At 49.5% G+C, this 27,750-nt stretch overlaps 2 protein-coding genes across 3 annotated transcripts; one reads left to right on the top strand and one right to left on the bottom strand.

Annotated features, from left to right (window-relative positions):
* Window positions 1–120: 120 nt before the first annotated feature.
* Window positions 121–27,701, bottom strand: LOC145362240 (uncharacterized). 2 transcript variants are annotated; one of them, XM_080218311.1, is made up of 2 exons: window positions 25,386–27,701; window positions 121–231 (listed from the first exon to the last, which is right to left on the bottom strand). In XM_080218311.1, the coding sequence occupies exon 1, from the start codon at window positions 27,690–27,692 to the stop codon at window positions 25,563–25,565; it is 2,130 nt and encodes a 709-aa protein (XP_080074437.1). In that variant the 5' UTR covers window positions 27,693–27,701; the 3' UTR covers window positions 121–231; window positions 25,386–25,562. The 2 variants fall into 2 exon arrangements, with proteins under 2 accessions (XP_080074437.1, XP_080074438.1); XM_080218312.1 differs by lacking the exon at window positions 121–231 and adding an exon at window positions 16,049–16,089.
* polr1g (RNA polymerase I subunit G) lies at window positions 10,806–17,317 on the top strand. Its single transcript, XM_080218313.1, has 3 exons — window positions 10,806–10,974; window positions 13,810–13,957; window positions 16,167–17,317. Exons 1-3 carry the CDS (start codon window positions 10,848–10,850, stop codon window positions 16,786–16,788), a joined length of 897 nt encoding a protein of 298 aa, XP_080074439.1. The 5' UTR covers window positions 10,806–10,847; the 3' UTR covers window positions 16,789–17,317.
* Window positions 27,702–27,750: the final 49 nt, after the last annotated feature.

Genomic DNA, 27,750 nt, shown 5'->3' with positions numbered 1-27,750 from the left:
AGAATCTACCGACTGACCATAAAATAATTGTCGGAAAAAAACCCATCTGGTTCACTCGGGGGAGGAAATCTGCCGTCCGCGAACCGGAGTTGTGGTCGATGCTGTTCCCCCCTGCGAGGACTGAGAGAGGTTCCGCGCTGCAGAGCCAAGGTTTCGAATCAGTTGGCTCGCCCGGTAATTCCCCGAATTCTCTGTGACACTTGGGACAACGCAGAGAGCTCCGGCTCGCAGCTGGAAGATCAAGAAAAGAAATCTCAAAAATCGGGCATTCTCACTGCCTCCAATACCACAAAACATTCCAGAGACAAAGCCAAGATTATAGTCCTCTCCGCCGTCCGGGGAATAAAACAAACACACTGCACTATCAGGGGGGCCTGGTTAAAGGGGGGAATTATTGCAACCCACCCTCAGGAGACTTCCTCACCCAGTGGTACTCCAGGAGTTTTTGCCATCCAGAAAAAAAGCCATTTGTCACAACTCCCTGTCTTCTGTCCATCAGCCAGTCACCTATTAGTCAGCTTTCTCACTCAGCTCTCTCACTCAGCTTTCTCACTCAGCTTTCTCACTCAACTATCTCACTCAGCTATCTCACTCAGCTTTCTCACTCAGCTATCTCACTCAGCTCTCTCACTCAGCTTTCTCACTCAACTATCTCACTCAGCTTTCTCACTCAGCTTTCTCACTCAACTATCTCACTCAACTATCTCACTCAACTATCTCACTCAACTATCTCACTCAGCTTTCTCACTCAGTTTTCTCACTCAGCTTTCTCACTCAACTATCTCACTCAGCTTTCTCACTCAGCTTTCTCACTCAGCTTTCTCACTCAGCTCTCTCACTCAGCTCTCTCACTCAACTATCTCACTCAGCTTTCTCACTCAGCTTTCTCACTCAGCTTTCTCACTCAACTATCTCACTCAACTATCTCACTCAGCTTTCTCACTCAGCTTTCTCACTCAGCTTTCTCACTCAACTATCTCACTCAGCTTTCTCACTCAGCTTTCTCACTCAGCTATCTCACTCAGCTTTCTCACTCAGCTTTCTCACTCAGCTATCTCACTCAGCTTTCTCACTCAGCTTTCTCACTCAACTATCTCACTCAGCTTTCTCACTCAGCTTTCTCACTCAGCTTTCTCACTCAACTATCTCACTCAGTTTTCTCACTCAGCTTTCTCACTCAGCTTTCTCACTCAACTATCTCACTCAGCTTTCTCACTCAGCTTTCTCACTCAACTATCTCACTCAGCTTTCTCACTCAACTATCTCACTCAGTTTTCTCACTCAGCTATCTCACTCAGCTTTCTCACTCAACTATCTCACTCAGCTTTCTCACTCAGCTTTCTCACTCAAGCTAATGAGAATATTTCAGACTGGGACCCGCACAGTCCCCTCCATTTCATCTTTCTCAGCAAGCTCACCTAAAAGCCAGTTAGCCCTCGCAATGCTAACCCCTGTAGCTAACAATAGTTAGCATTGCTGCCTCACAGTGCCAGGGGCCTGGGTTCGATTCCTGGCTCACTATCAGTGTGGAGCCCTGCACATTCTCCCCGTGTCTGCGTGGGTTTCCTCCGGAAGCTCCGGTTTCCTCCCACAATCTGAAAGACGTGCTGGTTGGCCGTGCCAATTTTGCCCTCAGTGTACCCGAACAGGCGCCGGAGTGCAGAGACTAGGGGATTTTCACAGCAACTTCACTGCAATGTTAATGCAACCCTACATGTGACGGGAGCACAGTGGTTAGCACTGCTGCTTCATAGCGCTAGGGACATGGGTCCGATTCCCAGCTTGGGTCACTGTCTGTGCGGAGTCGGTATGTTCTCCCCGTGTCTGCATAGGTTTCCTCCCACATTCTGAAAGATGTGTTGGTTAGGTACATTGACCCAAACAGGTGCCAGACTGTGGGGACTGGGGGATATTCACAGTAACTTCACTGCAGTGTTAATGTCAGCCTTACTTGTGACACTAATAAATAAATTTACTTTTAAGCAGTGTACCCCAACAGGCACCAGAGTGTGGCGACTAGGGGGTGTTCACAGTGACTTCATTGCAGTGTTAATGTTACGCTGACTTGAAACACTAATGAACTTAAAGTTACAAACCAGGGGCGACAACGGTGTCGTGGTAATGTCACTGGACTAGTTAATGCTCTGGGGGGACATGAGTTCAAATCCCACCAGAGCAGCTGGTGGAGTTTAAATACAATTAATAAAAGCGAGAATTGAAAGGGATGGTGACTGTAAAGAAATTGAGGCAGCTCGATGGCCTACTCCTGCTCCTATTTCTTATGTTCTTATGTTCGATGGGGCAAATAACAAACTGAAGGATTGATTGATTGGAAGAACCATATATAACAAAGGGTTTAACATCACATCTACACTGGTCTACATCTAACCACACCCTGACTCCAGTTGAAGACCTCCACCTCTGAGAATACTCATCCTCACTCCCGATTGGCCCAGGCTCGCACGCTCACAGGCCATTGGCTCTGGCAGTCACATGCCCGTGAAGGACTGCCCCTTAAAGGGGCCACACCATCACAGGTGGCCATTGTCGATTGTTGTAAAACCCCATCTGGTTCGCAAATGTCCCTTTGGGGGAGGAAATCTGCCATCCTTACCCGGCTTGGCCTACATGTGACTCCAAACCCGCAGCCATGTGGTGTATGAGGTTGAAAAGGGCATGGATAGAGTGGATAGGGAGCAGCTGTTCCCCTCAGTGGAAGGGTCAGTCAGGAGGGGACACAGGTTCAAGGTGAGGGGTGGGAGGTTTTGAGGTGGGGGGGGGTGGTGTGAGGAAAAACCTTTTTTACTCAGAGGGTCTGCCAGGGAGGGTGGCAGAGGCGGGTTGCCTCATATCCTTTAAAAGGTGCCTGGATGAGCACTTGGCACATCACAATAGTCAAGGAGCCAAGTGTTGGTTCCATGGGATTAGGCAGGAAGCCGGGTCTTTCTTGTGTGTCAGTGCAGACTGGATGGGCTGAAGGGCCTCTTCTGCGATTCTAAGACTTTTAACTGCCCTCAGAAATGGCCTGGCGAGGCACTCAGTTGGGAGGGCAATTAGGGATGGGCAATGGATGAGAAGTGCCGAGTGGATGATCCATCTCGGCCTCCTCCAGTGGTCCCCAGCATCTCAGATGCCAGTCTCCAGCCAATTCCATTCACTCCACGTGACAGCAAGAAATGGTTGGAGGCATTGGGTACTGCAAAGGAAATGGGCCCTGATAACATTCCGGCAATAGTTCAGAAGACTTGTGCTCCAGAACTTGCCACTCCCCTAGCCAAGCTCTTCCAGTACAGTTCCAACGCTGGCACCTACCCAACAATGTGGGAAATTGCCCAGGTATATCCAGTGCACAAAACGCAGGACAAATCCAACCCAACCAATTTCCGCTCAGTCTACTCTCGATCATCAGTAAAGTGATGGAAGGGGTCATCGACAGTGCTACCAAGCAGCACCTGCTCAGCGATAACCTGCTCAGTGATGCCCAGTTTGGGTTTTGCCAGGGTCACTCAGCTCCTGACCTCATTACAGTTTTGGTTTAAACATGGACAGAAGAGCTGAATTCCAGAGGTGAGGCGAGAGTGACAGCCCTTGACATCAAGGCCGCATTCGACCGAGTGCAGTGTCAAGAAGCCGTAGTGAAATTGGAATCAATGGGTGTCAGGGGGCAAACTCTCCACTGGTTGGAGTCATACCTGGTACATATGGAAGATGGTTGTGGTTGTGGAGGGTCAGTCATCTCAGCTCCAGGACATCTCTGCAGGAGTCCCTCAGGGTAGTGTCCTAGGCACAATCTTCAGTTGCTTCATCAATGACCTTCCCCCCATCATAAGGTCAGAATCACCGATGATTGCACAATGTTCAGCACCATTCGCGACTCCTCAGATACTGAAGCAGTCTCTTATTGGTGATGGTCATTGCCTGGCATTTGTGTGGCGCAAATGTTACTTGCAACAAACCAACAAGATCTCGACAATATCCAGGTTTTGGGCTGACAAGTGGCAAGTAACATTTGTGCCACACAAATGCCAGGCAATGACCATCACCAATAAGAGACACTCTAACCACCGCCCTTTAACATTCAGTGGTGTTACCATCACTGAATCCCCCACTGTCAACATCCTTGGGGTTACCACTGACCAGAAACTCAACTGGAGTCACCACGTATCACAGTGACTACAAGAACAGGTCAGAGGCTGGGAACCCTGCAGAGAGTAACTCACCTCCTGACTCCCCAAAGCCTGTCCACCATCTACAAGGACACAAGTCAGGAGTGTGATGGAATACTCCCCACTTGCCTGGATGGGGGCAGCTCCAACAACACTCAAGAAACTCAACACCATCCAGGACAAAGCAGCCCCACTTGATTGGCACCACATCTACAAACATTCACTCCCTCCATCACTGACGCTCAGTAGCAGCCGTGTGTAACATTCTCAAGATTCACTGCAGCAACTCATCAAAGATCCTTAGACAGCACCTTCCAAACCCACGACCACTTCCATCTAGGAGGACAAGGGCAGCAGATACATGGGGAACACCACCACCTGCCACTGGAGAAAGATCAACTTAAATATGGTAGGAATATTCAGCAGCAGGGAAGAAGCTGTTCTTGAGGTGGTTGATAAGTGATCTCAGACTTTTGTATCTTTTTCCCAACTGAAGAAGGTGGAAGAGACAATGTCCGGAGTGCGTGGGGTCCTTAATTATGCCGGCTGCTTTTCCAAGGCAGCGCAAACCAGCCTCCCATCCACTGGCTCTGTCTGTATTCCCTGGTGCCTTGGGCTTCTAAATGAACATACCATATATTAAGTTAATCTTAAGTTGATCTTTCTCTACACCCTCGCTATGACTGTAACACTACATTCTGCACTCTCTCCTTTCTTTCTCTATGAACATTATGCTTTGTCTGTACAGCACGGAAGAAGTAATAGCTTTCACTGAATGCTAACACGTGGCAATAATAAATCAAATCAAAGAAGTGATCCAGCTAACTAGTCCTCCAAAGAGTTACACGTTTCCCTGCATGGTTTGTCCAGAGCCATGGATAGTGATGGTGGAGGCTCCGACATTCCTTCCATCACATGGCTGACCAGGAATCTCTCCCGCTTTTACCGCCAGCCACTGGGGTGTTTGGAAGGACTTTGCAGTCTGACACTCAACCTGTGTGGCCGCAATATGAACACGCCTTCCTCAGCCGTCAAGTCCTGGGGTGGGACTCGAACCCACAGCTTCTGATTTGATTCGATTTATCATTGTCACTTAGAAATCGCACAATCCCAACAGTGCAGAAGGAGGCCATTCGGCCCATCGAGCCTGCACCGACCACAATCCCATCCCAGGCCCTATCCCCACAACTCCACACATCTACCCCGCTCATCCCTCTAACCTATGGCACGGTGGCACAGTGGTTAGCACTCCTGCCTCACAGCACCAGGGACCCAGGTTTGATTCCCACCTTGGGAATGGGTTGTTTGGAGTTTGCACATTCCCCCCATGTCTGCTTGGGTTTCCTCCGGGTGCTCTGGTTTCCAAAGATGTGCTGGTTAGGGTGCATTGGCCGTGCTAAATTCTCCCTCAGTGTACCTGAACAGCCACCAAAGTGTGGCAACTCGGGGATTTTCACAGTAACTTCATTGCAGTGTTAATGTAAGCCTTACTTGTGACTAATAAATAAACTTTACTTTTACTTTACACATCCAGGGAAACTAAAGGACAATTTAGCATAACCAATCCACCTAACCCGCACATCATTGGACATGTATTAGCATACAGTGAAAAGTATTGCTTCTTGCGTGCTACACAGACAAAGCATACCCTTCATAGAGTACGTCTGGGAGACAGAAAGGAGAGAGTGCAGTACGTAGTGTTACAGTCATAGCTAGGTTGTAGAGAAAGATCAACTTAATGTGAGGTAGGTCCATTCAAAACCCTGACAGCAGCTGTTTTGGAGTCAGTTGGTTCGTGACTTCAGACTTTTGTATCTTTTTCCCGATTGAAGGAGGTGGAAGAGAGCACATTTGATTTGATTTATTATTGTCACGTGCATTGGGATGCAGTGAAAAGTATTGTCTCTTGCGCGCTATACAGACAAAGCATACCGTTCATAGAGAAGGAAAGGAGAGAGTGCAGAAGGTAATGTCACAGTGATAGCTCGGGTGTAGAGAAAGATCAACTTAATGCGAGGTAGGTCCATTCAAAAGCCTGACAGCAGCAGGGAAGAGGCTGTTCCTGAGTCGGTTGGTGCGTGACCTCAGACTTTTGTCTCTTTCTGACTCAGAAGTAGTGATGCTGACCCTACTGTGCCACCTCACCAACCCTATACGCCCAGAACTATTTTCTTCCCCTGTCCCCAATTAGGCTTAGTCGACCTGGCCCACCTTGTCTCGTTGGTTTGTTACTCTTGACCTGTCCTCACTATTTTGTTTGCCCTCCCCGTCTGATCCTCCAGGCCCAGTCCCTCACCTTTTGCGCAACTCCTTCAGCCTCATCCTCCCCCGGTCCTTCCCGCCCTCCCTATCCCCATTAACCTCACCCAACCTCCCACTGTCCTAGTCCCCTAGCCTGTTGTTCCTCTCTCACTCACACTGCCCCAGCCTCCCCTGAGTCAGTTACTCCCCCCTCCCCCAAGTCTCTAAACTCTGCTGCCCCTGGGTGAGTTTTGAGAAGCGATTTCGGGAAGGGAAAGAGGCAAAGCGATTGAGGGAGGGAATTTCCAGAGTTTAGAACCCAGAAGACACCATGGTTGAGGGAGCGGCCAGATTAGGGGAAGCATCTCAGAGGGGCTGGAGGAGACTTGGTGGGGGCAACACATTGCCCCTATTCCGTCTCCACAGATACTCTCAGACCTGCTGAGATTTTCCTGCATTTTCTGTTTTTCAATCACTACAGAGGTTGTGAATGCAGCCCAATCCATCACGCAAACCAGCCTCCCATCCACTGACTCTGTCTACACTTCCCGCTGCCTCAGAAAAAGCAGCCAGCATAATTAAGGACCCCACGCACCCCGGACATTCTCTCTTCCACCTTCTTCCTTCGGGAAAGAGATACAAAAGTCTGAGGTCACATACCAACCGACTCAAGAACAGCTTCTTCCCTGCTGCCATAAGTTGATCTTTCTCGACACCCTGGCACTCTCTCCTTTGTCTGTATACTGCATAAGAAACAATACTTTTCACCGTATACTAATATACGTGACAATAATAAATCAAATCAAATAACAGAATCCCTGCAGTGCAGGAGGCCAATCGGCCCATCAAGTCTGCACCAATTTGGCATCCTACCCAGGCCCAATTCCCGTAACCCCACATATTTATCTGGCTAATTCCTCTATTCTATGCATCTTGGGGTAATTTCGCATGGCCAATCCACCTAACCTGCAGATCCTTGGACGCAGAGGAACAAAGTGGTATTATCACTAGACTATTAATCCAGAAACTCAGCCAATGTTCTGGGGACCCAGGTTCAAATCCCACCACAGCAGCTAGTGGAATTTCAATTCCATTAAAAAAAATCCGGAATTAAGAGTCTACCGATGACCACAAAACCAATATCGGAAAAACCCATCTGGTTCCTTTAAGGAAGGAAATCTGCCCTCCTTACCCGATCTGGCCTACATGTGACTCCAGAGCCACAGCAATGTGGTTGACTCTCAACTGCCCTAGGGCAACTAGGGATGGGTAATAAATGCTGGCCCAGCCAGCGATGCCCACGTCCCACGAATTAATATTTAAGAAAAACTAAGGGGCAAGTTAGCACGGCCAATACACATAGAATCCTACAGGGCAGGAGGAGGCCATTTGGCCCATTGAGTCTGTACTGACCACAATCCCACCCAGGCCCTATCCGCATAACTCCATGCATTTACCCTAGGCAGTCCCCGTGACACTAAGAGTCAATTTAGCATGGCCGATCCACCTAGCCTGCACATCTTTGGACTGTGGGAGGAAACCGGAGCACCCGGAGGGAAACCCACGCAGACAGAGGAAGAATGTGCAAACTCCACACAGACAATGACCCAAGCTGGGAATTGAACCCAGGTCCTTGTCGCTGTGAGCTGCCCCATACTGGACTTGGGAGGAAAAAAGTTAAGGCAAAGTTTATTTATTAATGACAAGTAAGGCTTACATTAATACTGCAATGAAGTTACTCTGAAAATCCTCTAGTTGCCACATTCTGGCGCCTGATCGGGTACACTGAGGGAGAATTTAGCACGGCCAATGCACCCTAACCCGCACGTCTTTCGGACTGTGGGAGAAAACCAGAGCACCCGGAGGAAACCCACACAGACGTGGGGAGAATGTGCAGAGTCCGCCCAGACAGTGAGCCAAGCCCGGGAACTGAATCCACATCTCTGGCGCTGTGAGGCAGCAGTGCCACCGTGCCGCCCCATTATTGGTTCAGATTCCAGTGTCCGCGGTAATCTGCTTTTATGGACAGTGTTAAATTTGTGGCTCATTTCCCCCATTCACTATTGAGCCCCATTCCAATTAGTCGACTTTGCAGGTGACACTAAGGCTGACGGCATAGTGGACAGTGAAGAAAGTTATCTCCAATTGCAACAGGATCTTGATCAGTTGGGCCAGTGGGCTGACGAATGACAGATGGAGTTTAATTTAGACAAATGCGAGGGCCGGACTTACTCAGTTCATGGTAGGGTGTTGAGAAGAGTTACAGAACAAAGAGATCTCGGGGTATATATTCATAGCTCCTTGAAAGTGGAGTCACAGGTGGATAAAGTGGTGAAGAAGGCATTCGACATGCTTGGTTTCATTGGTCAGAACAATGAATACAGGAGTTGGAACATCTTGTTGAAGTTGTACTAGACATTAGTAAGGTCACATTTGGAATACTGTGTGCAATTCTGGTCACCCATTTATAGGAAGCATATTATTAAACTGGAAAGAGTGCAGAAAACATTTATTAGGGTGCTACCAGGACTTGATGGTTTGAGTTATAAGGAGAGGTTGGATAGACTGGGACTTTTTTCTCTGGAGTGTAGGAGGCTGAGGGGTGATCTTATAGAGGTCTATAAAATAATGAGGGGCACAGATCAGAGAGATAGTCAATATCTTTTCCCAAATGTAAGGGAGTCTAAAACTAGAGGGCATAGGTTTAAGGTGAGAGGGGGGAGATACAAAAGTGTCCAGAGGGGCAATTTTTTCACACAGAGGGTGGTGAGTGTCTTAGAACAGAGTTGAGGAGAAACTTCTTCTCCCAGAGGGTAGTGAATCTTTGGAATTCTCTGCCCAATGAAGCAGTGGAGGCTACCTCCTTAAACATGTTTAAGTCACAGATAGATAGATTTTTGACCAATAAGGGAATTAAGGGTTATGGGGACCAGGCGGGTAAGTGGAACTGAACCACTATCAGATCAGCCATGATCTTATTGAATGGTAGGGCAGGCTCGAGGGGCTAGATGGCCAACTCCTGCTCCTATTTCTTATGTTCTTATGGAACAAGCTGCTAGAGGTAGTAGTAGAGGCGGGTACAATTTTGTATTTTAAAAAGCACTTAGATAGTTAGGGTACGATGGGTATAGAGGGATATGGGCCAAATGTGGGCAATTGGGATTAGTTTAGGCCAGTAGGGTGGCACGGTAGCACAGTGGGTTAGCACTGCTGCTTCACAGCTCCAGGGACCTGGGTTCGATCCCTGGCTTGGGTCATGTCTGTGTGGAGTTTGCACATTCTCCTTGTGTCTGTGTGGGTTTCCTCCCACTGTCCAAAGATGTGTGGGTTAGGTTGATTGGCCATGCTAAAATTGCCCCTTAGTGTCCTGAGCTGTATAGTTTAGAGGGATTAGCAGGTAACTATGTAGGGATAAAGGAGTAGGGCCTAGATGGGATTGTGGTTGCTGCAGATTCGATGGGCCAAATGGCCTCTTTCTGCATTGTAGGGTTTCTGTGATTAGGGCTTTTTTTAAAAAAAAGGGTGGCATGGATAAGTTGGGTTGTAGGGCCTGTTTCCATGCTGTAAACCTCTAAGGCTCACAAACTCTGCCCAAACTGCATCTGAGGCACCAAACAGAAAGTTTGCTGCCAACCCTGGCAAACAGCGCCCCCTGCTGCAGATGAGCTCAGCTGTAATTTCCGTCGGCAGACTGGCTGGAGCTTGGGCCTCCATCCCTTTAAGTGCCACACATCCCTTTAAAGGGCCTGTTTCTCGATAACTAATTAACAAAGATAGTCAAGCGTGAAAAGGGAAATGAAAGATAACCTGCCAAATCGAATGCCTTATAATGGGGGTGGAAAAACCCTTGTCTCAGTTAACACTGTGACTGGAAAGGACTAGTAAAGATAGTCACATTCCTCCCCCCCCAGCTGAATGGATTAACCCATCATCCAGTTTTGAGACTGCCCGCTGGACTTCACCATTCCACTTTATAGGGGGGAGGGAAGAAAGTCGAAGATGATTAAATCATGACATTCTCAAGTTGTGAAATGACCCAGAGTATCCAGTTAAACCATCAAAAGCAGCGAACTGGTGTCGGAATTGCGGATTTCTGTTGTAAATGAGGAGATAAGTCAATTCAATGCGACTGATAGAGTCCATTCCGAGCTGAGGGGGGCAATAGATTAGTGATTAATCTCAAAGCCTTTTCCAGTGTGTAAATCCCCGCCTGTTCTCTTTGGAAGGGTTGACTCTGATAAAAAAAATGTGTTCGGGGGTTGCTCGGCTGAGTTTTGGGTGTTGAAAGAGTGTGGGGGAAAAAAGATAATAATAACTTCCACCCCCCCTCGGGGGAGTTGGGAATGGGAGAGCTGGGTCAGGGGTGACGCGGGTTGCCCTGGGAGACGGGGACTAGTCGCCGGGCTTGAGCCTGAGTCTGAGCGCCGGCGAGGAGGAGGAATGGAGGTGGAGAAGCGGAGCTGGGAAGTGTCCAGCAGCGAGGAGGAGGAGGAGGAAAAAGAGGAAGAAGAAGGACAAGAGGGAGAGGCCGAGCTCCCCGACACCCCGGCGAGCGGCGAGGCGGCGGGTGAGGAGGGTTGGCCGTGCTCAATGTGTGGCGGCTACAGGGCTGCGGCCTAGAGCAGGCCATTCATCCCCTCAACATCCTGTCATAGAGTCAGAGAGAGGTTTACAGCATGGAAACAGGCCCTTCGGCCCAACTTGTCCACGCCACCCTTTTTTTTAACCCCTAAGCTAGTCCCAATTGCCCACATTTGGCCCATATCCCTCTATACCCATTTTACCCATGTAACTGGATAAACTTTTTTTTCAAAGACAAATTGTACCCATCTCCACTACTATCTCTGGCAGCTTATTCCAGACACTCACCACCCTCTTGTGTGGAAAAATTGCCCCTCTGGACACTTTTGTATCTCTCCGCTCTCACCTTAAACCTATGCCCTCTAGTTTTAGGCTCCCCTACCTTCAGGAAAAGATATTGACTATCCAGCTGATCTGTGCCCCTCATTATTTTATAGACCTCTATAAGGTCACCCTTCAGCCTCCTACACTCTAGAGAAAGAAGTCCCAGTCTATTTAGTCTCTCATAACTCAAACATATCAAGCCCCGTTGCATCCTAGTAAAATCTCTTCTGCGCTCTTTCTAGTTTAATAATACCCTTTCTATAATACGGTGACCAGAATCGCACACAATATTCCAAGTGTGCACTTAGCAATGTCTGGTACAACTTCAACAAGACATCCCAACTCCTGTATTCTATGTTCACACCGATGAAACCAAGCATGTCGACCTGTCCACCTGTGACTCCACTTTCAAGGAGCTATGAACATCTACCTCTAAATCTTTGTTCTGTAACTACCTGACGCCCAACCATTAACTGAGTAAGTCCTGCCCTGGTTCAGTCTACCAAAATGCATCAACTCACATTTGTCTAAATTAAACTCCATCTGACATTTCTCAGCCCAGTTGGAACAGGGTAGGCGATGGCCTGGTGGTATTATCACTAGACTGCTAATCCAGAAACTCAGCTAATGTTCTGCGGACCCGGGTTCAATCCCATCACGGCAGATGGTGGAACTGAATTCAATTAAAAAAAAATTAAATTCAAAACTGAATTCAATAAAAATCTGAAATTAAGAATCTAGTGACGACCATGAAACCATTGTGGGATTGTTGTCAGTGCAGTGGGCCGAACGGCCTCCTTCTCCACTGTATGATTCTATGAGTTTACTGATTGCCGTGAAACCATTGTCAGAAAAACCCATCTGGTTCACTAGTGTCCCTTTAGGGAAGGAAATCTGCTGTCCTTACCCGGTCTGGCCTACATGTGACTCCAAATTCACAGCATTGTGGTTGACTCTCGACTGCCCTCCAAGGACAACTGGGGATGGGCAATAAATGCTGGCCCAGCCAGTGACACCCATGTCCCACAAATGCATAAGAGAAAAGGTGCTCTGTCAAGAGAGGCAGTGCAGACTCAATGGGCTGAATGGCCTCTTCTGCACTGTAGGGATTTTATGACGGATAGAACCCCTCACCCTCTATTGGGGGAACACAGAAATGTCATAGAAATCCTACGGTCCAGAAGGAAGCCATTCGGCCCATCGAGTATGCACCAACAACAATTGATTGGAGAAACTTGGTTTGTTCTCACTGGAACAACAGAAGTTGAGAGATCACTTGATAGAAGTCTACAAGATTATGAGAGGCATGGACAGAGTGGATAGTCAGAAGCTTTTTCTCAGGGTACAACAGTCAATTACTAGGGGCATAGGTTTAAAAGGGATGTATGAGGCCGATCTTTTACACAGAGGGTGGTGGGTGCCTGGAACTTGTTGCTGGGGGAGGTAGTAGAAGTAGATATGATAGTGACCTTTAAGGGGTGTCTTGACAAATGCACGAATAGGATGGGTTTGGAGGTATATGGTACCCGGAAGGGTAGGGTGTTTTAGTTCAGTCGGGCAGCATGGTTGATGCAGGCTTGGAGGGCTGAAGGGCCTGTTCCTGTGCTGTAATTTTCATTGTTCTTTGTTCTTATCCTACCCCAGGCCCTATCCCCATTTACCCCACTAATCCTTCTAACCTACACATCCCAGGACACCAAGAAGCAATTTAGAATGGCCAGTCAACCTAACCAGCACATCTTTCGGACTGTGGGAGGAAACCGGAGCACCCGGATGAAACCCACGCAGACACGGGGAGGAAGTGCAAGCTCTGCACAGACAGTGACCCGAGGCTGGAATTGAACCCAGGTCCCTCGCGGTAAGGCAGCAGTGCTAACCACTCTGCCACCATGCTGTGGACGGTCAATAGAGATGGGCTAAACGGCCCCCCATCACCCCCAAGGAGAGTTAATGGAGAGAGACCAAACCCCCCCCCCCCCCTCCTCTCTGCCAGTGGTTTGGGGAACAGTTAATGTCGATGGAACAAACTCCTCACTCCTAGGATGGTTAAAGAGTTGGACTGAAACTGTCAGCCAGTGGGGGGGGCTGAGGGGAAATTAATGGACCAAAAGTTTCCTCTTGTGTGTTAGGTATAAACCCCTCACTCCCTCCCTTGTAGGGCAGCACAGTGGTTAGCACTGCTGTCTCCCAGCGCCAGGGACCTGGGTTTGATTCCCGGCTTGGGTCACTGTCTGTGCGGAAATTGCATGTTCTCCCTGTGTCTGCGTGGGTTTTCTCCCACAGCCTGAAAGACGTGCTGGTTAGGTGCACTGACCCAAACAGGTGCTGGAATGTGGTGACTAGGGGAATTTCACAGTAACTTGGTTGTAGTATCAATGTAAGCCTTGCTTGTGACTAATAAATTTATTTCTGAGGGTTCTGCTGGAATTGCCAGCACTTTCTGTGGGGATGATTCTTGTCAAACTGCTGAGCCTCTCTCAAATTCTTTTATTTCCAGGGTCTGGTAAGGTGAGCAAGTTTGATTGCCCGTCAGAATTTATCCCGTGCCCCCGTGCACCACTGTGCAATCTCACTCTGGAGAAGGTGAACGATCCTTCCAGCGAGCTCTGGCTCATCAAAACCCCCATGGACTTCGATCCTCATGGGTGAGTGTCCTGGGAGATTGAGGAAGTGCGCGGAAATTCAGCAATGAATGTGTGGTTCTGTCGGTAATTCCTGGGGAAATGATTGATCTCTGGGCATTAGTCAGTGGGCAGCACTCTCCTCTCTGACTTGAGAAAGTACTGGGTCCAGTGTCTTGCCGAGGTAATTGACTTTCACGCACCAAAACCCCTTCCAAACCCACAAGCATCTAGAAAGGACAAGGGCAGGAGATGACAGCAAATTACTGCAGACGCTGGACTCTAAATCAAAAGTAGAAAATGTGGAAAATCGCAGCATATTTGATAGCATCTGTGGAGAGAGAATCGAGCCAGCGTTTCGAGACTGGATGACCCTGTGCCAGAGCTGAAGACAAAGAAGATAGGACGAGATTTACACTTTTGGGGGCGTGGGGGTTATAATTGATAAAGATATCATAGGCAAAGAGAATGTAAATGGTGGTGCTCAAGGCTGAGAAGAGCGCTAATAGTGATCCATGAAAAGATTGGAATGTGTAAATGACAGAACAAAGTTAAATAGAGTGTCAAAGAACAACCTGAGATGCGTAACAGATGGCCGTAGTGAAAAGCAAGTTTTTGTTTGTTAAAAAGGGCTGTAGATACCTGGGACCACTCAGGTCTTGAGGTTCCCTGCAATTCATTCCCCATTCCCAACTTATATCGGCCATTCCTTCACTGTTGCTGGGTTAAAATCCTGGAACTCCCTCCCTAACAGCATTGTGCATGTACCTACATCTCAGAGACTGCAGCAGGTTCAAGAAGGGGCAATTAGGGATAAAGTAAAGTTTATTTATTAGTGTCAGAAGTAAGGCTTACATTAACACTGTAATGAAGTTACTGTGAAATTCCCCCAGTCTCCACACTCCGGCAACTGTTCAGGTCAATGCACCCTAACCAGCACATCTTTCAGACTGTGGGAGGAAACTGGAGCAAACCCACGTAGACACAGGGAGAACGTGCATACTTTACACACACAGTGACCCAAGCCGGGAATCGAACCCGGGTCCCTGGCACTGTGAGGCAGCAGTGCTAACCACTGAGCCACCCCCGAACAATAAATGCTGGGCCTAGCCAGTGACATCCACACCCCGTGAATGAAATTTTAAAAAACTGTTAAACCAAGATCCCCATCTCAGGTAAAGGTAAAAGGGCCTGTGACACAATTACAAAGAGCAGTGCGCTCTCCCCAGTGACCTGGTCAATATTTATCCCTCAATCAAAACATTTTTAAAAATTCATCTGGTTTTTATTGTTGTTTGTGGGATCTTGCTGTGTACAAATTGGCTGTCACGTTTCGTACGTTACAACAGCGACTGTGCTTCAATAGTACTTTGTTGACTGATGAAGGCATACAGTATGCTTTGGCACTCACCTGATGAAGGAGCAGTGCTCCGAAAGTTTGTGCTACCAAACAAACCTGTTGGACTTTAACCTGATATTGTGAGACTACTTGCTGCTACTACTTCATCAGCCAGGGCAAGGCATGTTGCAGCTTTATAGAACCTTAGTTTGGCCACACTTGGAATATAGTGTTCAATTCTGGTCGCCACACTACCAGAAAGATGTGGAGGCTTTGAGAGGCCACAGAAAAGATTTACTAGGATGTTGCCTGGTATGGAGGGCGTTAGCTATGAGGAGAGGTTGGAGAAATTTGGTTTGTTCTCACTGGAGCGACGGAGTTTGAGGGGCGACCTGATAGACTTCCGCACGACTGGGGGGTATGGACAGAGTGGATAGTCAGACGCTTTTTCCTAGGGTGGAAGTGTCAATTACTAGGGGCCATAGGGTTACGGTGCGAGGGGCAAGGTTTAAAGGAGATGTAGGAGGCAGATCTTTTACAGAAGAGGGTGACGGGTGCCTGGAACTCGCTGCCAAGCGAGGTAGTGGAATCAGATATGATAGCGACTTTAAGGGGCGTCTTGACAAATACACGAATAGGATGGGAATACAGACATATGATCCCCTGGAAGGATAGGGGGTTTTAGCTCAGTTGGGCAACATGGTTTGTGCAGGCTTGGAGGGCCGAAGGGCCAGTTCTTGTGCTGTAATTTTCTTTGTTGGAATGCATTTTGGAATGTCCTGATCCATTTGAAAGGCACTTTCAGGTTACCTGATGCCTGCAAGCAGAAAGAGAGACTTCTATTCACATTTAGGTCTCACTGAACAGTGTATTTTTATTAATTCTCTATTTCAGTTTCTCTGGAAGGAAGATCCCACTGGTTGGCTTTCAGACACTCAAGTCAAAGACAAACAAGGACAAACTTTACAACGTCTTTGGCATGACTGGCGGAGCGGGAGGGGTCAGCCTGGTCCTGCCCTTGGACACAGCGAGCCAGACAGAGAGCTGCCCACCCTTTGCCGGACGCATCACCATCGGTGAGAGCTGGGAGGATACAGGCAGCGGCCAGGCGCCACTCTCCATCCCCGTCAGTCCAGCGCCCAGCATCCCGCCGGGCTTGAAGCTGCGGTTCCAGCCTTTCGGCGCAGACACGCCGTGGCGGTGCCCACGGAAACGACGTGGGGAAGCGCTGGACCCCGGTGGCGCGGAGGAGCCCGTGGCCAAGAGGAGGAAGGGGGCAAACAAGGTGGCGATCAGCGGGCAGGAGCCTAACCATGAAGCCAAAGGTGACTCTCGGAGAAAGAAGAGGAGGCACAGTGAGCAGGAGCAAGCAGAACACTCCGATACAGAATCGCAGGAGCTCAGGGGCAAAAAGAAGAAGAAAAGGAGCAAAGAGAAAGACACAGAGATCCCACTGACTGTACCTTGTGAGGTGGACTTGGGTCACAAAAAGAAAAAGAAAAAGGATAAACATTAATGGTTGAGATGTTATCTGCTGAAAAATATTACAGCAGCATTATAGTTACAGTGACTGTCAGGCCTGAGATACATGGGGCTGTGCCGGAAGAAGCTTCACTGCTGTATATTTTAGACAGTCTTCTCCCCTCACTCAACACCTCCAGGTTTTTTGTCGGAATGTATATTTTCTAATTCCCAATACTTGCACAACTTCACATCCAGGCAAATCCTCCAGTCATGGGTGCAGCAGCTCCACCCAAGTCTCTGTTCCTCGAATACCCTCCTTCGATGTCTGCTGCATCTGTCCAGAATGTGATCCTTTTGTACACCTGAAGACCCTCACGTCTATCATGTATTTTTTTTTTAAAAGGAATAAAACTGGCAGTGTGATATATCTTTAAAAGAGTTGCAGGTTGCCTTAAGAGCTGATCACATAGTTTGATGGTGATGTCATTAGGGTGTTGTCACAGGCACTGTTTTACTTACAGTTTTTACTCTGTGTAGTGCAGAGAACATCTTAATAAACCTTGTTTGTCTAAAACCAATAACTTCCAACATAGCTAAGATATTTCTATTTAACCGTGCTTTGCTGTGCTGTGGATGGCAAATCCAGGCAGTCACCCCTGAGCAGCCGGACTCTCTCTCCTCTGATTCCACCGAGTATCTCAGCCATTTCCTTGAGCTAGATGTCATGTGACCAATGCAGGGTAACGGCATCACGTTGCAGATCAGTCAAAACCTCACCGAAGCCGTTCAGAGCACGGTGACACAGTAGTTAGTACTACTGCCTCACAGAACAAGGGATCTGGGTTCGACTCCCAGCTTGGGTCACCACCTTTGTGGAGTCTGCACATTCTCCCTGTGTCTGCGTGGGTTTCCTCTGGGTGCTCCAGTTTCCTCCCACAGTCTGAAAAACGTGCTGGTTAGGGTGCATTGACCCAAACAGGCACCGGAGTGTGATGACTAGGGTAATCTTCACAGTAACTTCATTGCAGTGTTAACGTAAGCCTTATTTGTGACGCTAATAATTAAACTTTACTTGAGAAAACAGATTCCTGGGATGAAAGTGGCTTTGTCTTGTGAGAAAGATGATGATGGTTGAGGAGCGACCTGACAGAAGTCTACAAGATTGAGAGGCATGGAAAGAGTGGATAGTCAGCAGCTTTTTCCCAGGGTGGAAGAGCCAATTACTAAGGGCACAGGTTTAAGGGACAAGGTTTAAAGGAGATGTACGAGGCAGATCTTTTGCACGGAGGATGGTGAGTGCTTGGAACTCGCTGCCGGGGGAGGTAACGGAAGTGGATACAGTAGTGATTTTTAAGGGGAATCTAAACAAATACATGATTTGGATGGGAATACAAGGGATGTGGTCCCCGGAAGGGTAGAGGGTTTTAGTTCAGTTGGGCAACATGTAGGCTTGGAGGGCCGAAGGGCCTGCTCCTGTGCTATAATTTTCTATGTTCTTTGTTAGGTTGGGCATATACACATTGGGAGTTAAGAAGAATGAAATACGATCTTACTAAAACAATGATTCTGAGGAAGGGGCTCGACAGAGGGAATGCTGAGGTCAGTCCCCCTCATGGGGGAATCTATATCTTGGCAACACAATTTAAAAATAAGAGGTCTCCTATTTAAGGTGGAGATAATTTCTTCTCCCTCCCCACCACTCCCAGAGAGCAATGAGGACTGGGTCATTTTTGATCAACAAGGGAGTCGAGGGTTAAGAGGACAGGCAGAAGAATGGTGTTAAGGCCACAATTAGATTGGCCATGATTGTATCAAACAGATGGAGTAGGCTCCAGGGGCTGAATGGCCTTCTCCTGCGTGTTTTCCCATTTTAAAAATTTGTTTATGGTATGCAGGCAGCAAGACCAGCATTCATTTTTTTATTCATTCATGCGATGTGGGTGTCACTGGCTGTGACAGCATTCATTTGCACATCCCTAATTGCACCTTAAAAAGGTGATGGTGAGCTGCCTTCTTGAACCCACTGCGGTTCCTGTGGCGTAGGTACACCCACAGTGCTGTTAGGGAGTGTGCCTGGTTTTAAACCCAGCGACAGTGAAAGAACGATGAAATATTTCCATGTTCAGGACGGTGAGTGACGTGGAGGGAAACTTCCAGGTGGTGGTGTTTCCATGTGTCTGTTGCCCCTATTCTTCAAGAGGAGATGGATTTGGAAATGCCATCTAAGGAGCCTTGGCGAGTTGCTGCAGTGTAGAGTCATAGAGGTTTACTTGTAAACGGCACGGTAGCACAGTGGTCAGCACTGCTGCTTCTTAACTCCAGGGACCTGCGTTCGATTCCCAGCTTGGGTCACTGTGTGGAGTTTGCACATTCTCCTTGTGTCTGTGTGGGTTTCCTCCGGGGGCTCCGGTTTCCTCCCACAGTCCAAAGATAGGTTAGGTTGATTGGCCATGCTAAGAAATTGTCCCTTAATATCCAGGGATACGTAGCTTAGACGGATTAGTGGGTATAATATGTAGGGATATGGGGATAAGAACATAAGAAATAGGAGCAGGAGTAGGCCATCTAGCCCTTCGAGCCCACCCCGCCATTCAATAAGATCATGGCTGATCTGTCGTGGCTCAGTTCCACTTTCCCGCCCTCTCCCCATAACCCTTAATCCCCTCTCTTATCAAGAACCCATCAACCCGCTTCTTAAAAATATTTAGCGAGGCAGCCTCCACCACTTCAACGGGCAGAGAATTCCAGAGATTCACCACCCTTTGAGTGAAGAAGTTCCTCCTCAACTCCGTTCTAAACCGCCTCCCCTTTATCTTGAGGCTGTGCCCCCTAGTCCTACTGTCTTTTTTGAGTGGGAAGAGTCTCTCCACCTCTATCCTATCCATCCCATTCATTATCTTATACGTCTCAATGAGATCTCCCCTCATTCTTCTAAACTCTAACGAGTACAAGCCTAGTTTATTCAGCCTCTCCTCATAGCTCAATCCCCTCAACTCCTGGGCCTGGGTGGGATTGTGTTCAGTACAGACTCAATGAGCTGAAGGGCCTCTTTCTGTATTGTAGGGGTCTGTGGTTCTATATGTGGGTTAGGTTGATTGGTCATTCTAAAATTGCCCCTTAGTGTCCTGAGATGCGTAGCTTGGAGGGATTAGTGGGTAAAATATGTAGGGATATGGGGGTAGGGCCTGGGTGGGATTGTGGTTGGTGCAGACTTGATGGGCTGAATGGCCTCTTTTTATACTGTCAGGTGTCTATGGTATGGTATTCTATGGTACACACAGCTGCCACTGTGGAAGTTTCAATTTATTTATTAGTGTCACAAGTAGGCATACATTAACACTGCAATGAAGTTACTGTGAAAATCCCCTAGTCGCCACACTCCAACGCCTGTTTGGATACACTGAGGGAGAATTTAGCACAGCCAATGCATCTAACTCGCATGTCTTTCGTACTGTGGGAGGAAACCATAGCACCCGGAGGAACCCCACACAGACAAGGGGAGATTCCCACGCAAGTGACCCAAACCGGGAATGAACCCGGGTCCCTGACAGCAGTGCTAACCACTGTGCCACCCTCAGGGTGCCAATCAAGCAGGGCTGCTTTGTGCCTGGATTGTGTCAAGCTTCCTATCATTGGAGCTGCACTCATGCAGTCAAGTGGAGAGTATTCCATCATACTCCTGACTTGTGCCTTGTAAATAATGGACAAGCTTTGGGGAGTCAGGGGATGAGTTATTCGCTGTAGGATTCACAACCTCTGACTTGCTCTTCATAGGATCCATACAGTGCAGGAGACCTAACCGAAGCAGTTCTGCCCATCAAGCCCACACCAACCACAATCCCACCAGGCCCTATCCCCATGTATTTACCCTGCTAGCTTCCCTGACACAAAGAGCCAAATGTCTAATCAACCTGCTCTGTACATCTTTGGACCATGGAGGAAACCCACGCAGAGAACATGGAAACTCCGCACAGACAGCTGCGAGGAGAATGCATCAGAGTGGTTTGAACAGGCTGAGTGTAGGTATCCGCACAGCAGATGCAGTACAATGTGGATAAATGTGAGGTTATCCACTTTGGTAGCAATGATAGGAAGACAGATTGTTACTTGAATGGGTGAAAATTAAGGGCGCTGGATACTCAATGTGACCTTGGAGTCCTTGTGCATCAGTCAGAAAGCAGGTATAGCAGGCAGTAAAGACAATTGGTATGTTGGCCTTCATAGCGAGAGGATTTGAGTTTAGGGATAGGGATGTTTTGCAGCAATTGTACAGGGCGTTGATGAGGCCACACCTGGAGTATTGTGTGCAGTTTTGGTCTCCTTATCTGAGAAAGGATACCCTTGCAATAGAGGGAGCACAGTGAAGGTTTACCAGACTGATTCCTGAGGTGGAGATCTGGTCATATGAGGAGAGACTAAGTTGGTTAGAGTTATATTCACTGGAGATTAGATGAGCGCAAGGGGGATCTCAAATTCTAACAGGGTTGAAATAAATTTATTAGTCAAAGTAAGGCTTACATTAATAGTGCAATGAAGTTACTGTGAAATTGCCCTAGTCGCCACACTCCAGCACCTCTTCAGATCAATCCACCTAACCTGTACATCTTTCAGACCATGGGAGAAACTGGAGCACCCAGAGGAAAATGTGCAAACTCCTCACAGAGACTTAAGCTGGAAATTGAACCCAGGTCCCTGGCACTGTGAGGCAGTAGTGCTAACCACTGTGCCACCATGCTGGGTGCCAGAGGCAGGCTAGATTCAGCAAGAAGGTTCCCAATGGTGGGGGAGTCCAGAACTAGAGGTTATAGTTTGAGAATCAGTACCTTTTAGAACGGAGGTGAGGAGAAATTTTCTTCATCCAGAGGGTGGAGAATGTGTGGAATTCACTCCCATAGAATGTAGGTGAGGCCAAAAACGTCTGATTTCAAGAAGAAATTAGATATAATTCTTGGGGCTAAAGGGATCGAGGCATATAGGAGGAAGGGGGGCAAAATCAGGATATTGAATTTGATGATCAGCCATAATCAAAATGAATGGCGGTGCAAGTTCGAAGGGCTGAATGGTCTACTCCTGCTTCCAGTTTCTACGAGTGTCCTGAGGCTGAATTGAAACCCAGGTCGCTGGCGCTGTGAGGCTGCAGTCCTAACCACCCATAATATTAAATGGTTAAACCAGTTCAATTTCTGGTCAATGGTAACTCTCATGTTGATAGTGTGGGATTCAACAGTGGTAATTCCATTGAGTGTCAAGCAGCAATACTTGGATTCTCTCACGTTGGAAGAGAATCTTAGTCACTATCTGGTACTTGTGTGTCAGGAATGTCACTTGTCAGCCCAAATCAGAAAGTTTCCAGCTCTTGTTGCATTTGGCTATGGACTGCTTCAATATCTCGGGAGTCGCAAATGGTGCTGAACGTGATGGAATCATCAGCAAACATCTCCACTTAGAACACAGAACAGTAGAGCACAGTACAGGCCCTTCGGACCTCAATGTTTTGCTATGTCCAAACCCAAGATCAAGCTATCCCACTCCCTATCATTCTGGTGTTCTGAGGTCATGATGGAAAGTCACTGCAGCAGCTGAAGTTGGTTGGTCCTGGGACACTACCTGGAGAAACTCCTGCAGTGATGTTCTGGAACTGAGACGGTATGCTCCCTTGATATCAGGGGCAGTCACCTGCCCTGCTCCGAGAGCTGGATTAACAATGATTATAAGGTACAAATCCATAAACAGGGCGTTAGGGGATTGACCATGGTAAATGGAAGAGGTTATGGGAATAGGTGGGGTCAGAGCTGGCTAAGATGCTGTTTTGGAGAGCTGGAGCAGACTCAATGGGTCGAATGCCCTCTTTCTGCATTGGTGTCTCCTATGACATGGCACGTAGAGCAATGGTTAGCACTGCTGCCTCACAGCACCAGGGGCCCAGGTTCAATTGTCGGTTTGTCTCTGTGCGGAGTTTGCACATTTTCCTCCGGGTGCTCTGATTTCCTCCATAGTCTGAAAGACGTACAGGTTAGGTGGGTTGACCTGAAGAGGCGCCGGAGTGTGGCAACTGGGGAATTTCACAGTCACTTCATTGCACTGTTAATGTAAGCCTACTTTGACTAATAAATTTACTTTAACACTGTCTGTGTGGAGTTTACACATTCTCCCATTTCTGTGCGAGTCTCCTCCAGGTGCTCCGGTTTCCTCCCACAATGTAGATGTGTAGGTTAGGTGGATTCACTGTACTAAACTGCCCCTTAATGACCCAAGATGTGTAGGTTAAGATCATTATTAGGGTAAATATGTGGGGATATGGGGAGTGGGCCTGGATAAGATGCTGTGTCGGATATTGGTGCAGACTTCATAAAATCCCTACAGTGTAGAAAGAGCCCAATCGACCCATTGAGTCTGCACCGACCACCCAGTTCGTATCCCATAACCCCATGCATTTACTCTCACTAGCCCCCTGACACTAAGGGGCAATTTAGCATGGCCAGTCCACCTAACTTGCATGTCTTTGGATTGTGGGAGGGAACCAGAGCACCCCGAGGAAACCCATGCAGACACAGGGAGAATGTGCAAACTCCACACAGTGACCCAAGGTGGGAGTCAAACTGAGGACCCTGGTGCTGTGAGGCAGCAATGCTAACTGTGCCGTTGTGCTGCTAAATAGCTTCTTTCTGCTCTGTACACTCTCTAAAGGGGTAGCACAGTGGCAAGCACTGCTGCCTCACAGGACCAGGGTTTGATACCAGCCTTGCGTGATTGCGGAGTTTGCGCATTCTCCCTGTCTCTGCATGGGTTTCCTCCGGGTACTCTGGTTTCCTGCCACAGTTTAAAGATGTGCAGATTAGTTGGATTAGTGGGGTAAATATGTGGGGTTCAGGCCCGGATAAGATGTTCTGTCAGAGAGTCATAGAAACACAGAAGATAGGAGCAGCAGGAGGCCACTTGGCCCTTCGAACCTGCTCTGCCATTCATTACAATCATGGCTGATTGTCCCACTCAGTAATCCTGCTTTTTCCTCCCACAACCTTTGATCCCATTTGTCCCCAAGTGCTATATCCAGCCGGTGCAGACTTGATGCGCCAAATGACCTCCTGCACTGTAGGGATTCTACAGATTACTGAGTGACTGAGAGTGAGCTGGAATAACTGGTTGAGATAGTCAAGAACAGGGCTGGGACGGGAAGTCCCTCAGTGACAATGTGCAGCTGGTAATGTAGCTGTCTGATGAGTTACACACAATACCACGTTGTAGAAGAGGCCTTTTGGCCCATCGAGTCTCCACCGACACATGAAATGCCTTGACCTGTCCGCCTAACTCCACTTGCCAGCATTTGGCCATCGCCCTGAATGTTATGGCATGCCAAGTACTCATCCAGATACTTTTCAAAGGATGTGAGGCATCCCTCCTTCACCACCCTCCCAGGCAGCGCATTCCAGACACATCACCACCCTCTGAGTAAAAAAGTTTTTCCTCCAATCCCCCTAATCTTCCACCCCTCATTTTTAACTTGCGTCCCCTTGTAATGGACCCTTCAACCAAGGGGAACAGCTGCTCCCTATCCACTCTGTCCATGCCCCTCATGATCTTGAGCACCTCTATCAGTTCAGCGCTCAGTCTGATTGTGCAGAGAGGTAAGGTTAGTAATTACATACTTGCAAGGGGCAGTGAACCCAGTGTGAGGGAGCTCGCTGGTCAGGTTGTAACGCAGGAAATGGGCCACTCAACAGGTCAGCATGGTGGTCCAAAGGTCAGGCCAGGTCACTCCTAAAGTAGTCAACATTTTTGCTCAAAGTTTAAGAACCAAAAAAAAGGCATTTATCATCAAGAACGTTTTGTTTTTAATTGGAATACAAGAACCTCCAATTAACAAAAATCTGCAAATCAACATTCTGTCTGAAGTCTCGCGAAATCTCCACATACTGGTCATCCAAACTGTGCCCTTTGTACTCTCAAAGTGGCACGGTGGTGCAGTGGTTAGCACTGCTGCCTTCCCAGTGCCAGGGACCCGGGTTCGATTCCCAGCTCAGGTCACTGTCTGTGTGGAGTTTGCACATTCTCCCCGAGTCTTCCTGGGTTTCCTCTGGGTGCTCTGGTTCCCTCCAACAGTCCAAAAATGTGTAGTTAGGTGGATTGGCCATGCTAAATTGCTCCTTAGTGTCCAAAGATGTGCGGGTTAGGTGGATTGGCCATGCTAAATTGCTCCTTAGTGTCCAAAGATGTGCAGGTTAGGTGGATTGGCCATGCTAAATTGCCCCTTAGTGTTAGGGGGACCAGCTAGGGTAAATGCATGGGGCTTTGGGGATAGGGCCTGGGTGGGATTGCGATCGGTGCAATTTAGCACGGCCAATCCACCTAGCATTTAAATCTTTGGGACAATTTAGTATGACCCAATCCACCTAACATACAATTTTCCTCAGTGGGAGGAAGCTGAGGCACCCGGAGGAAACCCACGCAGATATGTGGAGAATGTCCATACACAGTGTCACCCAAGGCTGGAATTAAACCTGGGTTCCAGGCACTGTGAGGCAGCAATGCTAACCCACTGTGCCACCCACTTGAACAGTAATTATAGGGGATGCAAAAAGGCCCAGCTGAATTCGGCCCTCCTTAACCTGTGGGAGCACGGTTGCAATAAGCAATCATTGCCAATCCTACCTGTCCATCTACCACTGCCTCGTTCCAGAGAGGCTAATTCGCCAACCGGGGCAAGATGTCAAACCAGAAAAGTTTTCTGCTCTGTTGAGCTCGCTCCATCAGCCCACCATGCAACGGAAGGTTCTGCACTATAACCACGGCTTATTTGTGTGAGGACTAAAAAGTGAAAGTCTCCAGTCAATCCTGGTGCTTTGCAAGTTCCGAAACCTTGTCCAGTTCGCTGTCCAGCAACCTCTTGGTCCAGCAGCTGGTAGAGTGCTTCACTAAGTCCTTCTTCAGCTTAAACTTCTCACCACACCCCTCGCAAAGGTGATGGTGACTTTCCATGTGCCGCTCCAAGTCCTCTCTTTGGAGGATGTCAAAACAGATCTGGCACAGGGCCTGGCCCGGGGAGAGGTGGCAGGTCATATGGCGGAGGTGGCTGTGCTTGCGGTAATTTCGGTGGTCGCAGAGCCGGCACTCGTACCGGGCTTCGTTGGTGTGCTGGGCTACGTGACGTCGCAGCTCGCGTTCCCGCAGGAACTCCTGCCCACATACCCGGCAGGTCAGCTGCTTGCGGTGGGTAGCCGTGTGTATGGCCAAGCGACTCCGCCTGGCAAAGCCTTTGCCGCAGACATCGCAGAAGTGCTTGAGGGCCCGGCTGCATTTCTTGGAGCCTGCCAGCGGTAGGGCCACCTTTTTGCCCGGGTGCCGCTGCTTCTCCTCCACGGCCTTGGTGCCCTTCTTGCGGTTAGGGGTACGGATGCCTGGCGCCGCCTCTGCCCCCTTCTTAGCAGCATCGCCACTGGCTGGTACCTTGGCCTGGCTGCTCAGCCCACCCTGAGCTCTCCTCTCCCAGCCCAGACCCTGCAGGCCGGGCCTCTGCCCGCGCTGGAGGCAGGCTCCGTTCCGCCCGCTGCACTCCGGCATCCAGCGCCGTGAGACGGCCTTCTTCTGCCCGGTCCTGCTGCCCACCCCCAGCTGGTCCCCGGCTACCTTCTCAGAGGGGCGGCATCCGTCGCATGCCTGGCACCACGTCGCTTTGCTCCGGCGCCGGGAGGCCTGGCGCTCCGCCGTGCTGCAGATGTGGTAGTCAGGTGGGCCGACAGTGGGCAGCGCGGGGAATGCCACGGGGCCCGCAAGGCCGGGCGGGCTCTCATCGTCGCTCAGCTCCGTCAGGCCCGAGGACTCGCTGTCCAGGCTGCTATCCGAGCTGCTGAAGAGGCTGCCGTCCGAGGCGTTCTCCAGCACCAGGTCGTCATCACCCGGGAAACGCACCTCACCCTCCTCCAGCTCATAATCCTCGGCCTGCTCCAAGGGCTGGGGGGGCAAGGCGCATGCCTCCCTCTCCATGCGCGCCTCCCTCTCCTTGCCAACTCGCACCACAGTGAGGCCGCTGAGTTCCAGCACCAGGGGGGAGGACTGAATCTGCCCCTGCTCCTCTGTGGGGTCTTCCACCTTAGGCTTCGCCAGGCCCGGGTCCTTGTAGGCCGCAGCCTCACGGCACTCTGCTCCGCCATGTCCCCACAGCCTCTCGGGCGGCTCCGCTTCCCGCTTCACCTCAGGAGCGAGGGTCCACCTGTCCTCCGTCTCTCGCCGAAGGCTCTTCTCCGCCTCTTGCCGACGGTTTGCCAGGCAGCCGGCGACGTGCTCGGGCAGACGCTGGGTGCACTCGAAAGCCAGGCCGCAGAGCGGGCAGCTGAAGGGCTTCTCTGCGTGGAGCTGCAGGTGATCACTCAGGCCCTGCTGCCCCTCGAAGGCCAGGCCACAGTGGTGGCACAGCAGCGTCTGCGATTCCAGGGCGCCCTCTGGGCTCTCGGCTTTGACGGAGACCGGTTCCCGGCCGTGCTGCTCAGCTGGCAGCGCCCGAGTCTCGACGGGCAAGCACTTGTCCTGGCGCAACTCCACGCCGAACTGGAGTGGGTCATTCTTGTCCGGCTCAGGACGGGCCTCCTCCCGGCTCTGCCTCTCCCGCTGTGCTGCCGGGCCAGGAAAGCACGCAGCCTTGTAGAACTTGAGGAAGTTGAGCGAGGCACTGAACCGCTCCGGGTCAGCAGGGGAGGACGCCAGGCTGCCGGTGTACATCAGCTGCAGGATCAGGTCAAAGTGATCAGGGCTGACGGCCTGCGAGCTCAGCACCACCTGTGAGGCTTCAGCCGGCCGGTTGACAAAGAGCTTGTGGAAGTAGGAGCTGCAGGCCGCCAGCACCACCCGGTGGGCCCGGAAGTGGACGTCCCCCACGGTGATGGAGCAGTCGCACAGGAAGCCGTACTCCAGCTGGGAGCAGAGCTGCTGCAGTACGTGCTCGCTGTGGCTAACCGGCTGCATCCTGTCCCGTCACCTGAAACAGACCAAAACGCCACGGTTAGAAACGTCACAGACAGTG

This window comes from Carcharhinus amblyrhynchos, unplaced genomic scaffold, assembly GCF_965287045.1.
Source record: "Carcharhinus amblyrhynchos unplaced genomic scaffold, sCarAmb.v2.hapA scaffold_37, whole genome shotgun sequence".
Classification (NCBI taxonomy): domain Eukaryota; kingdom Metazoa; phylum Chordata; class Chondrichthyes; order Carcharhiniformes; family Carcharhinidae; genus Carcharhinus; species Carcharhinus amblyrhynchos.
This window is presented reverse-complemented; position numbering and strand designations above follow the sequence as displayed.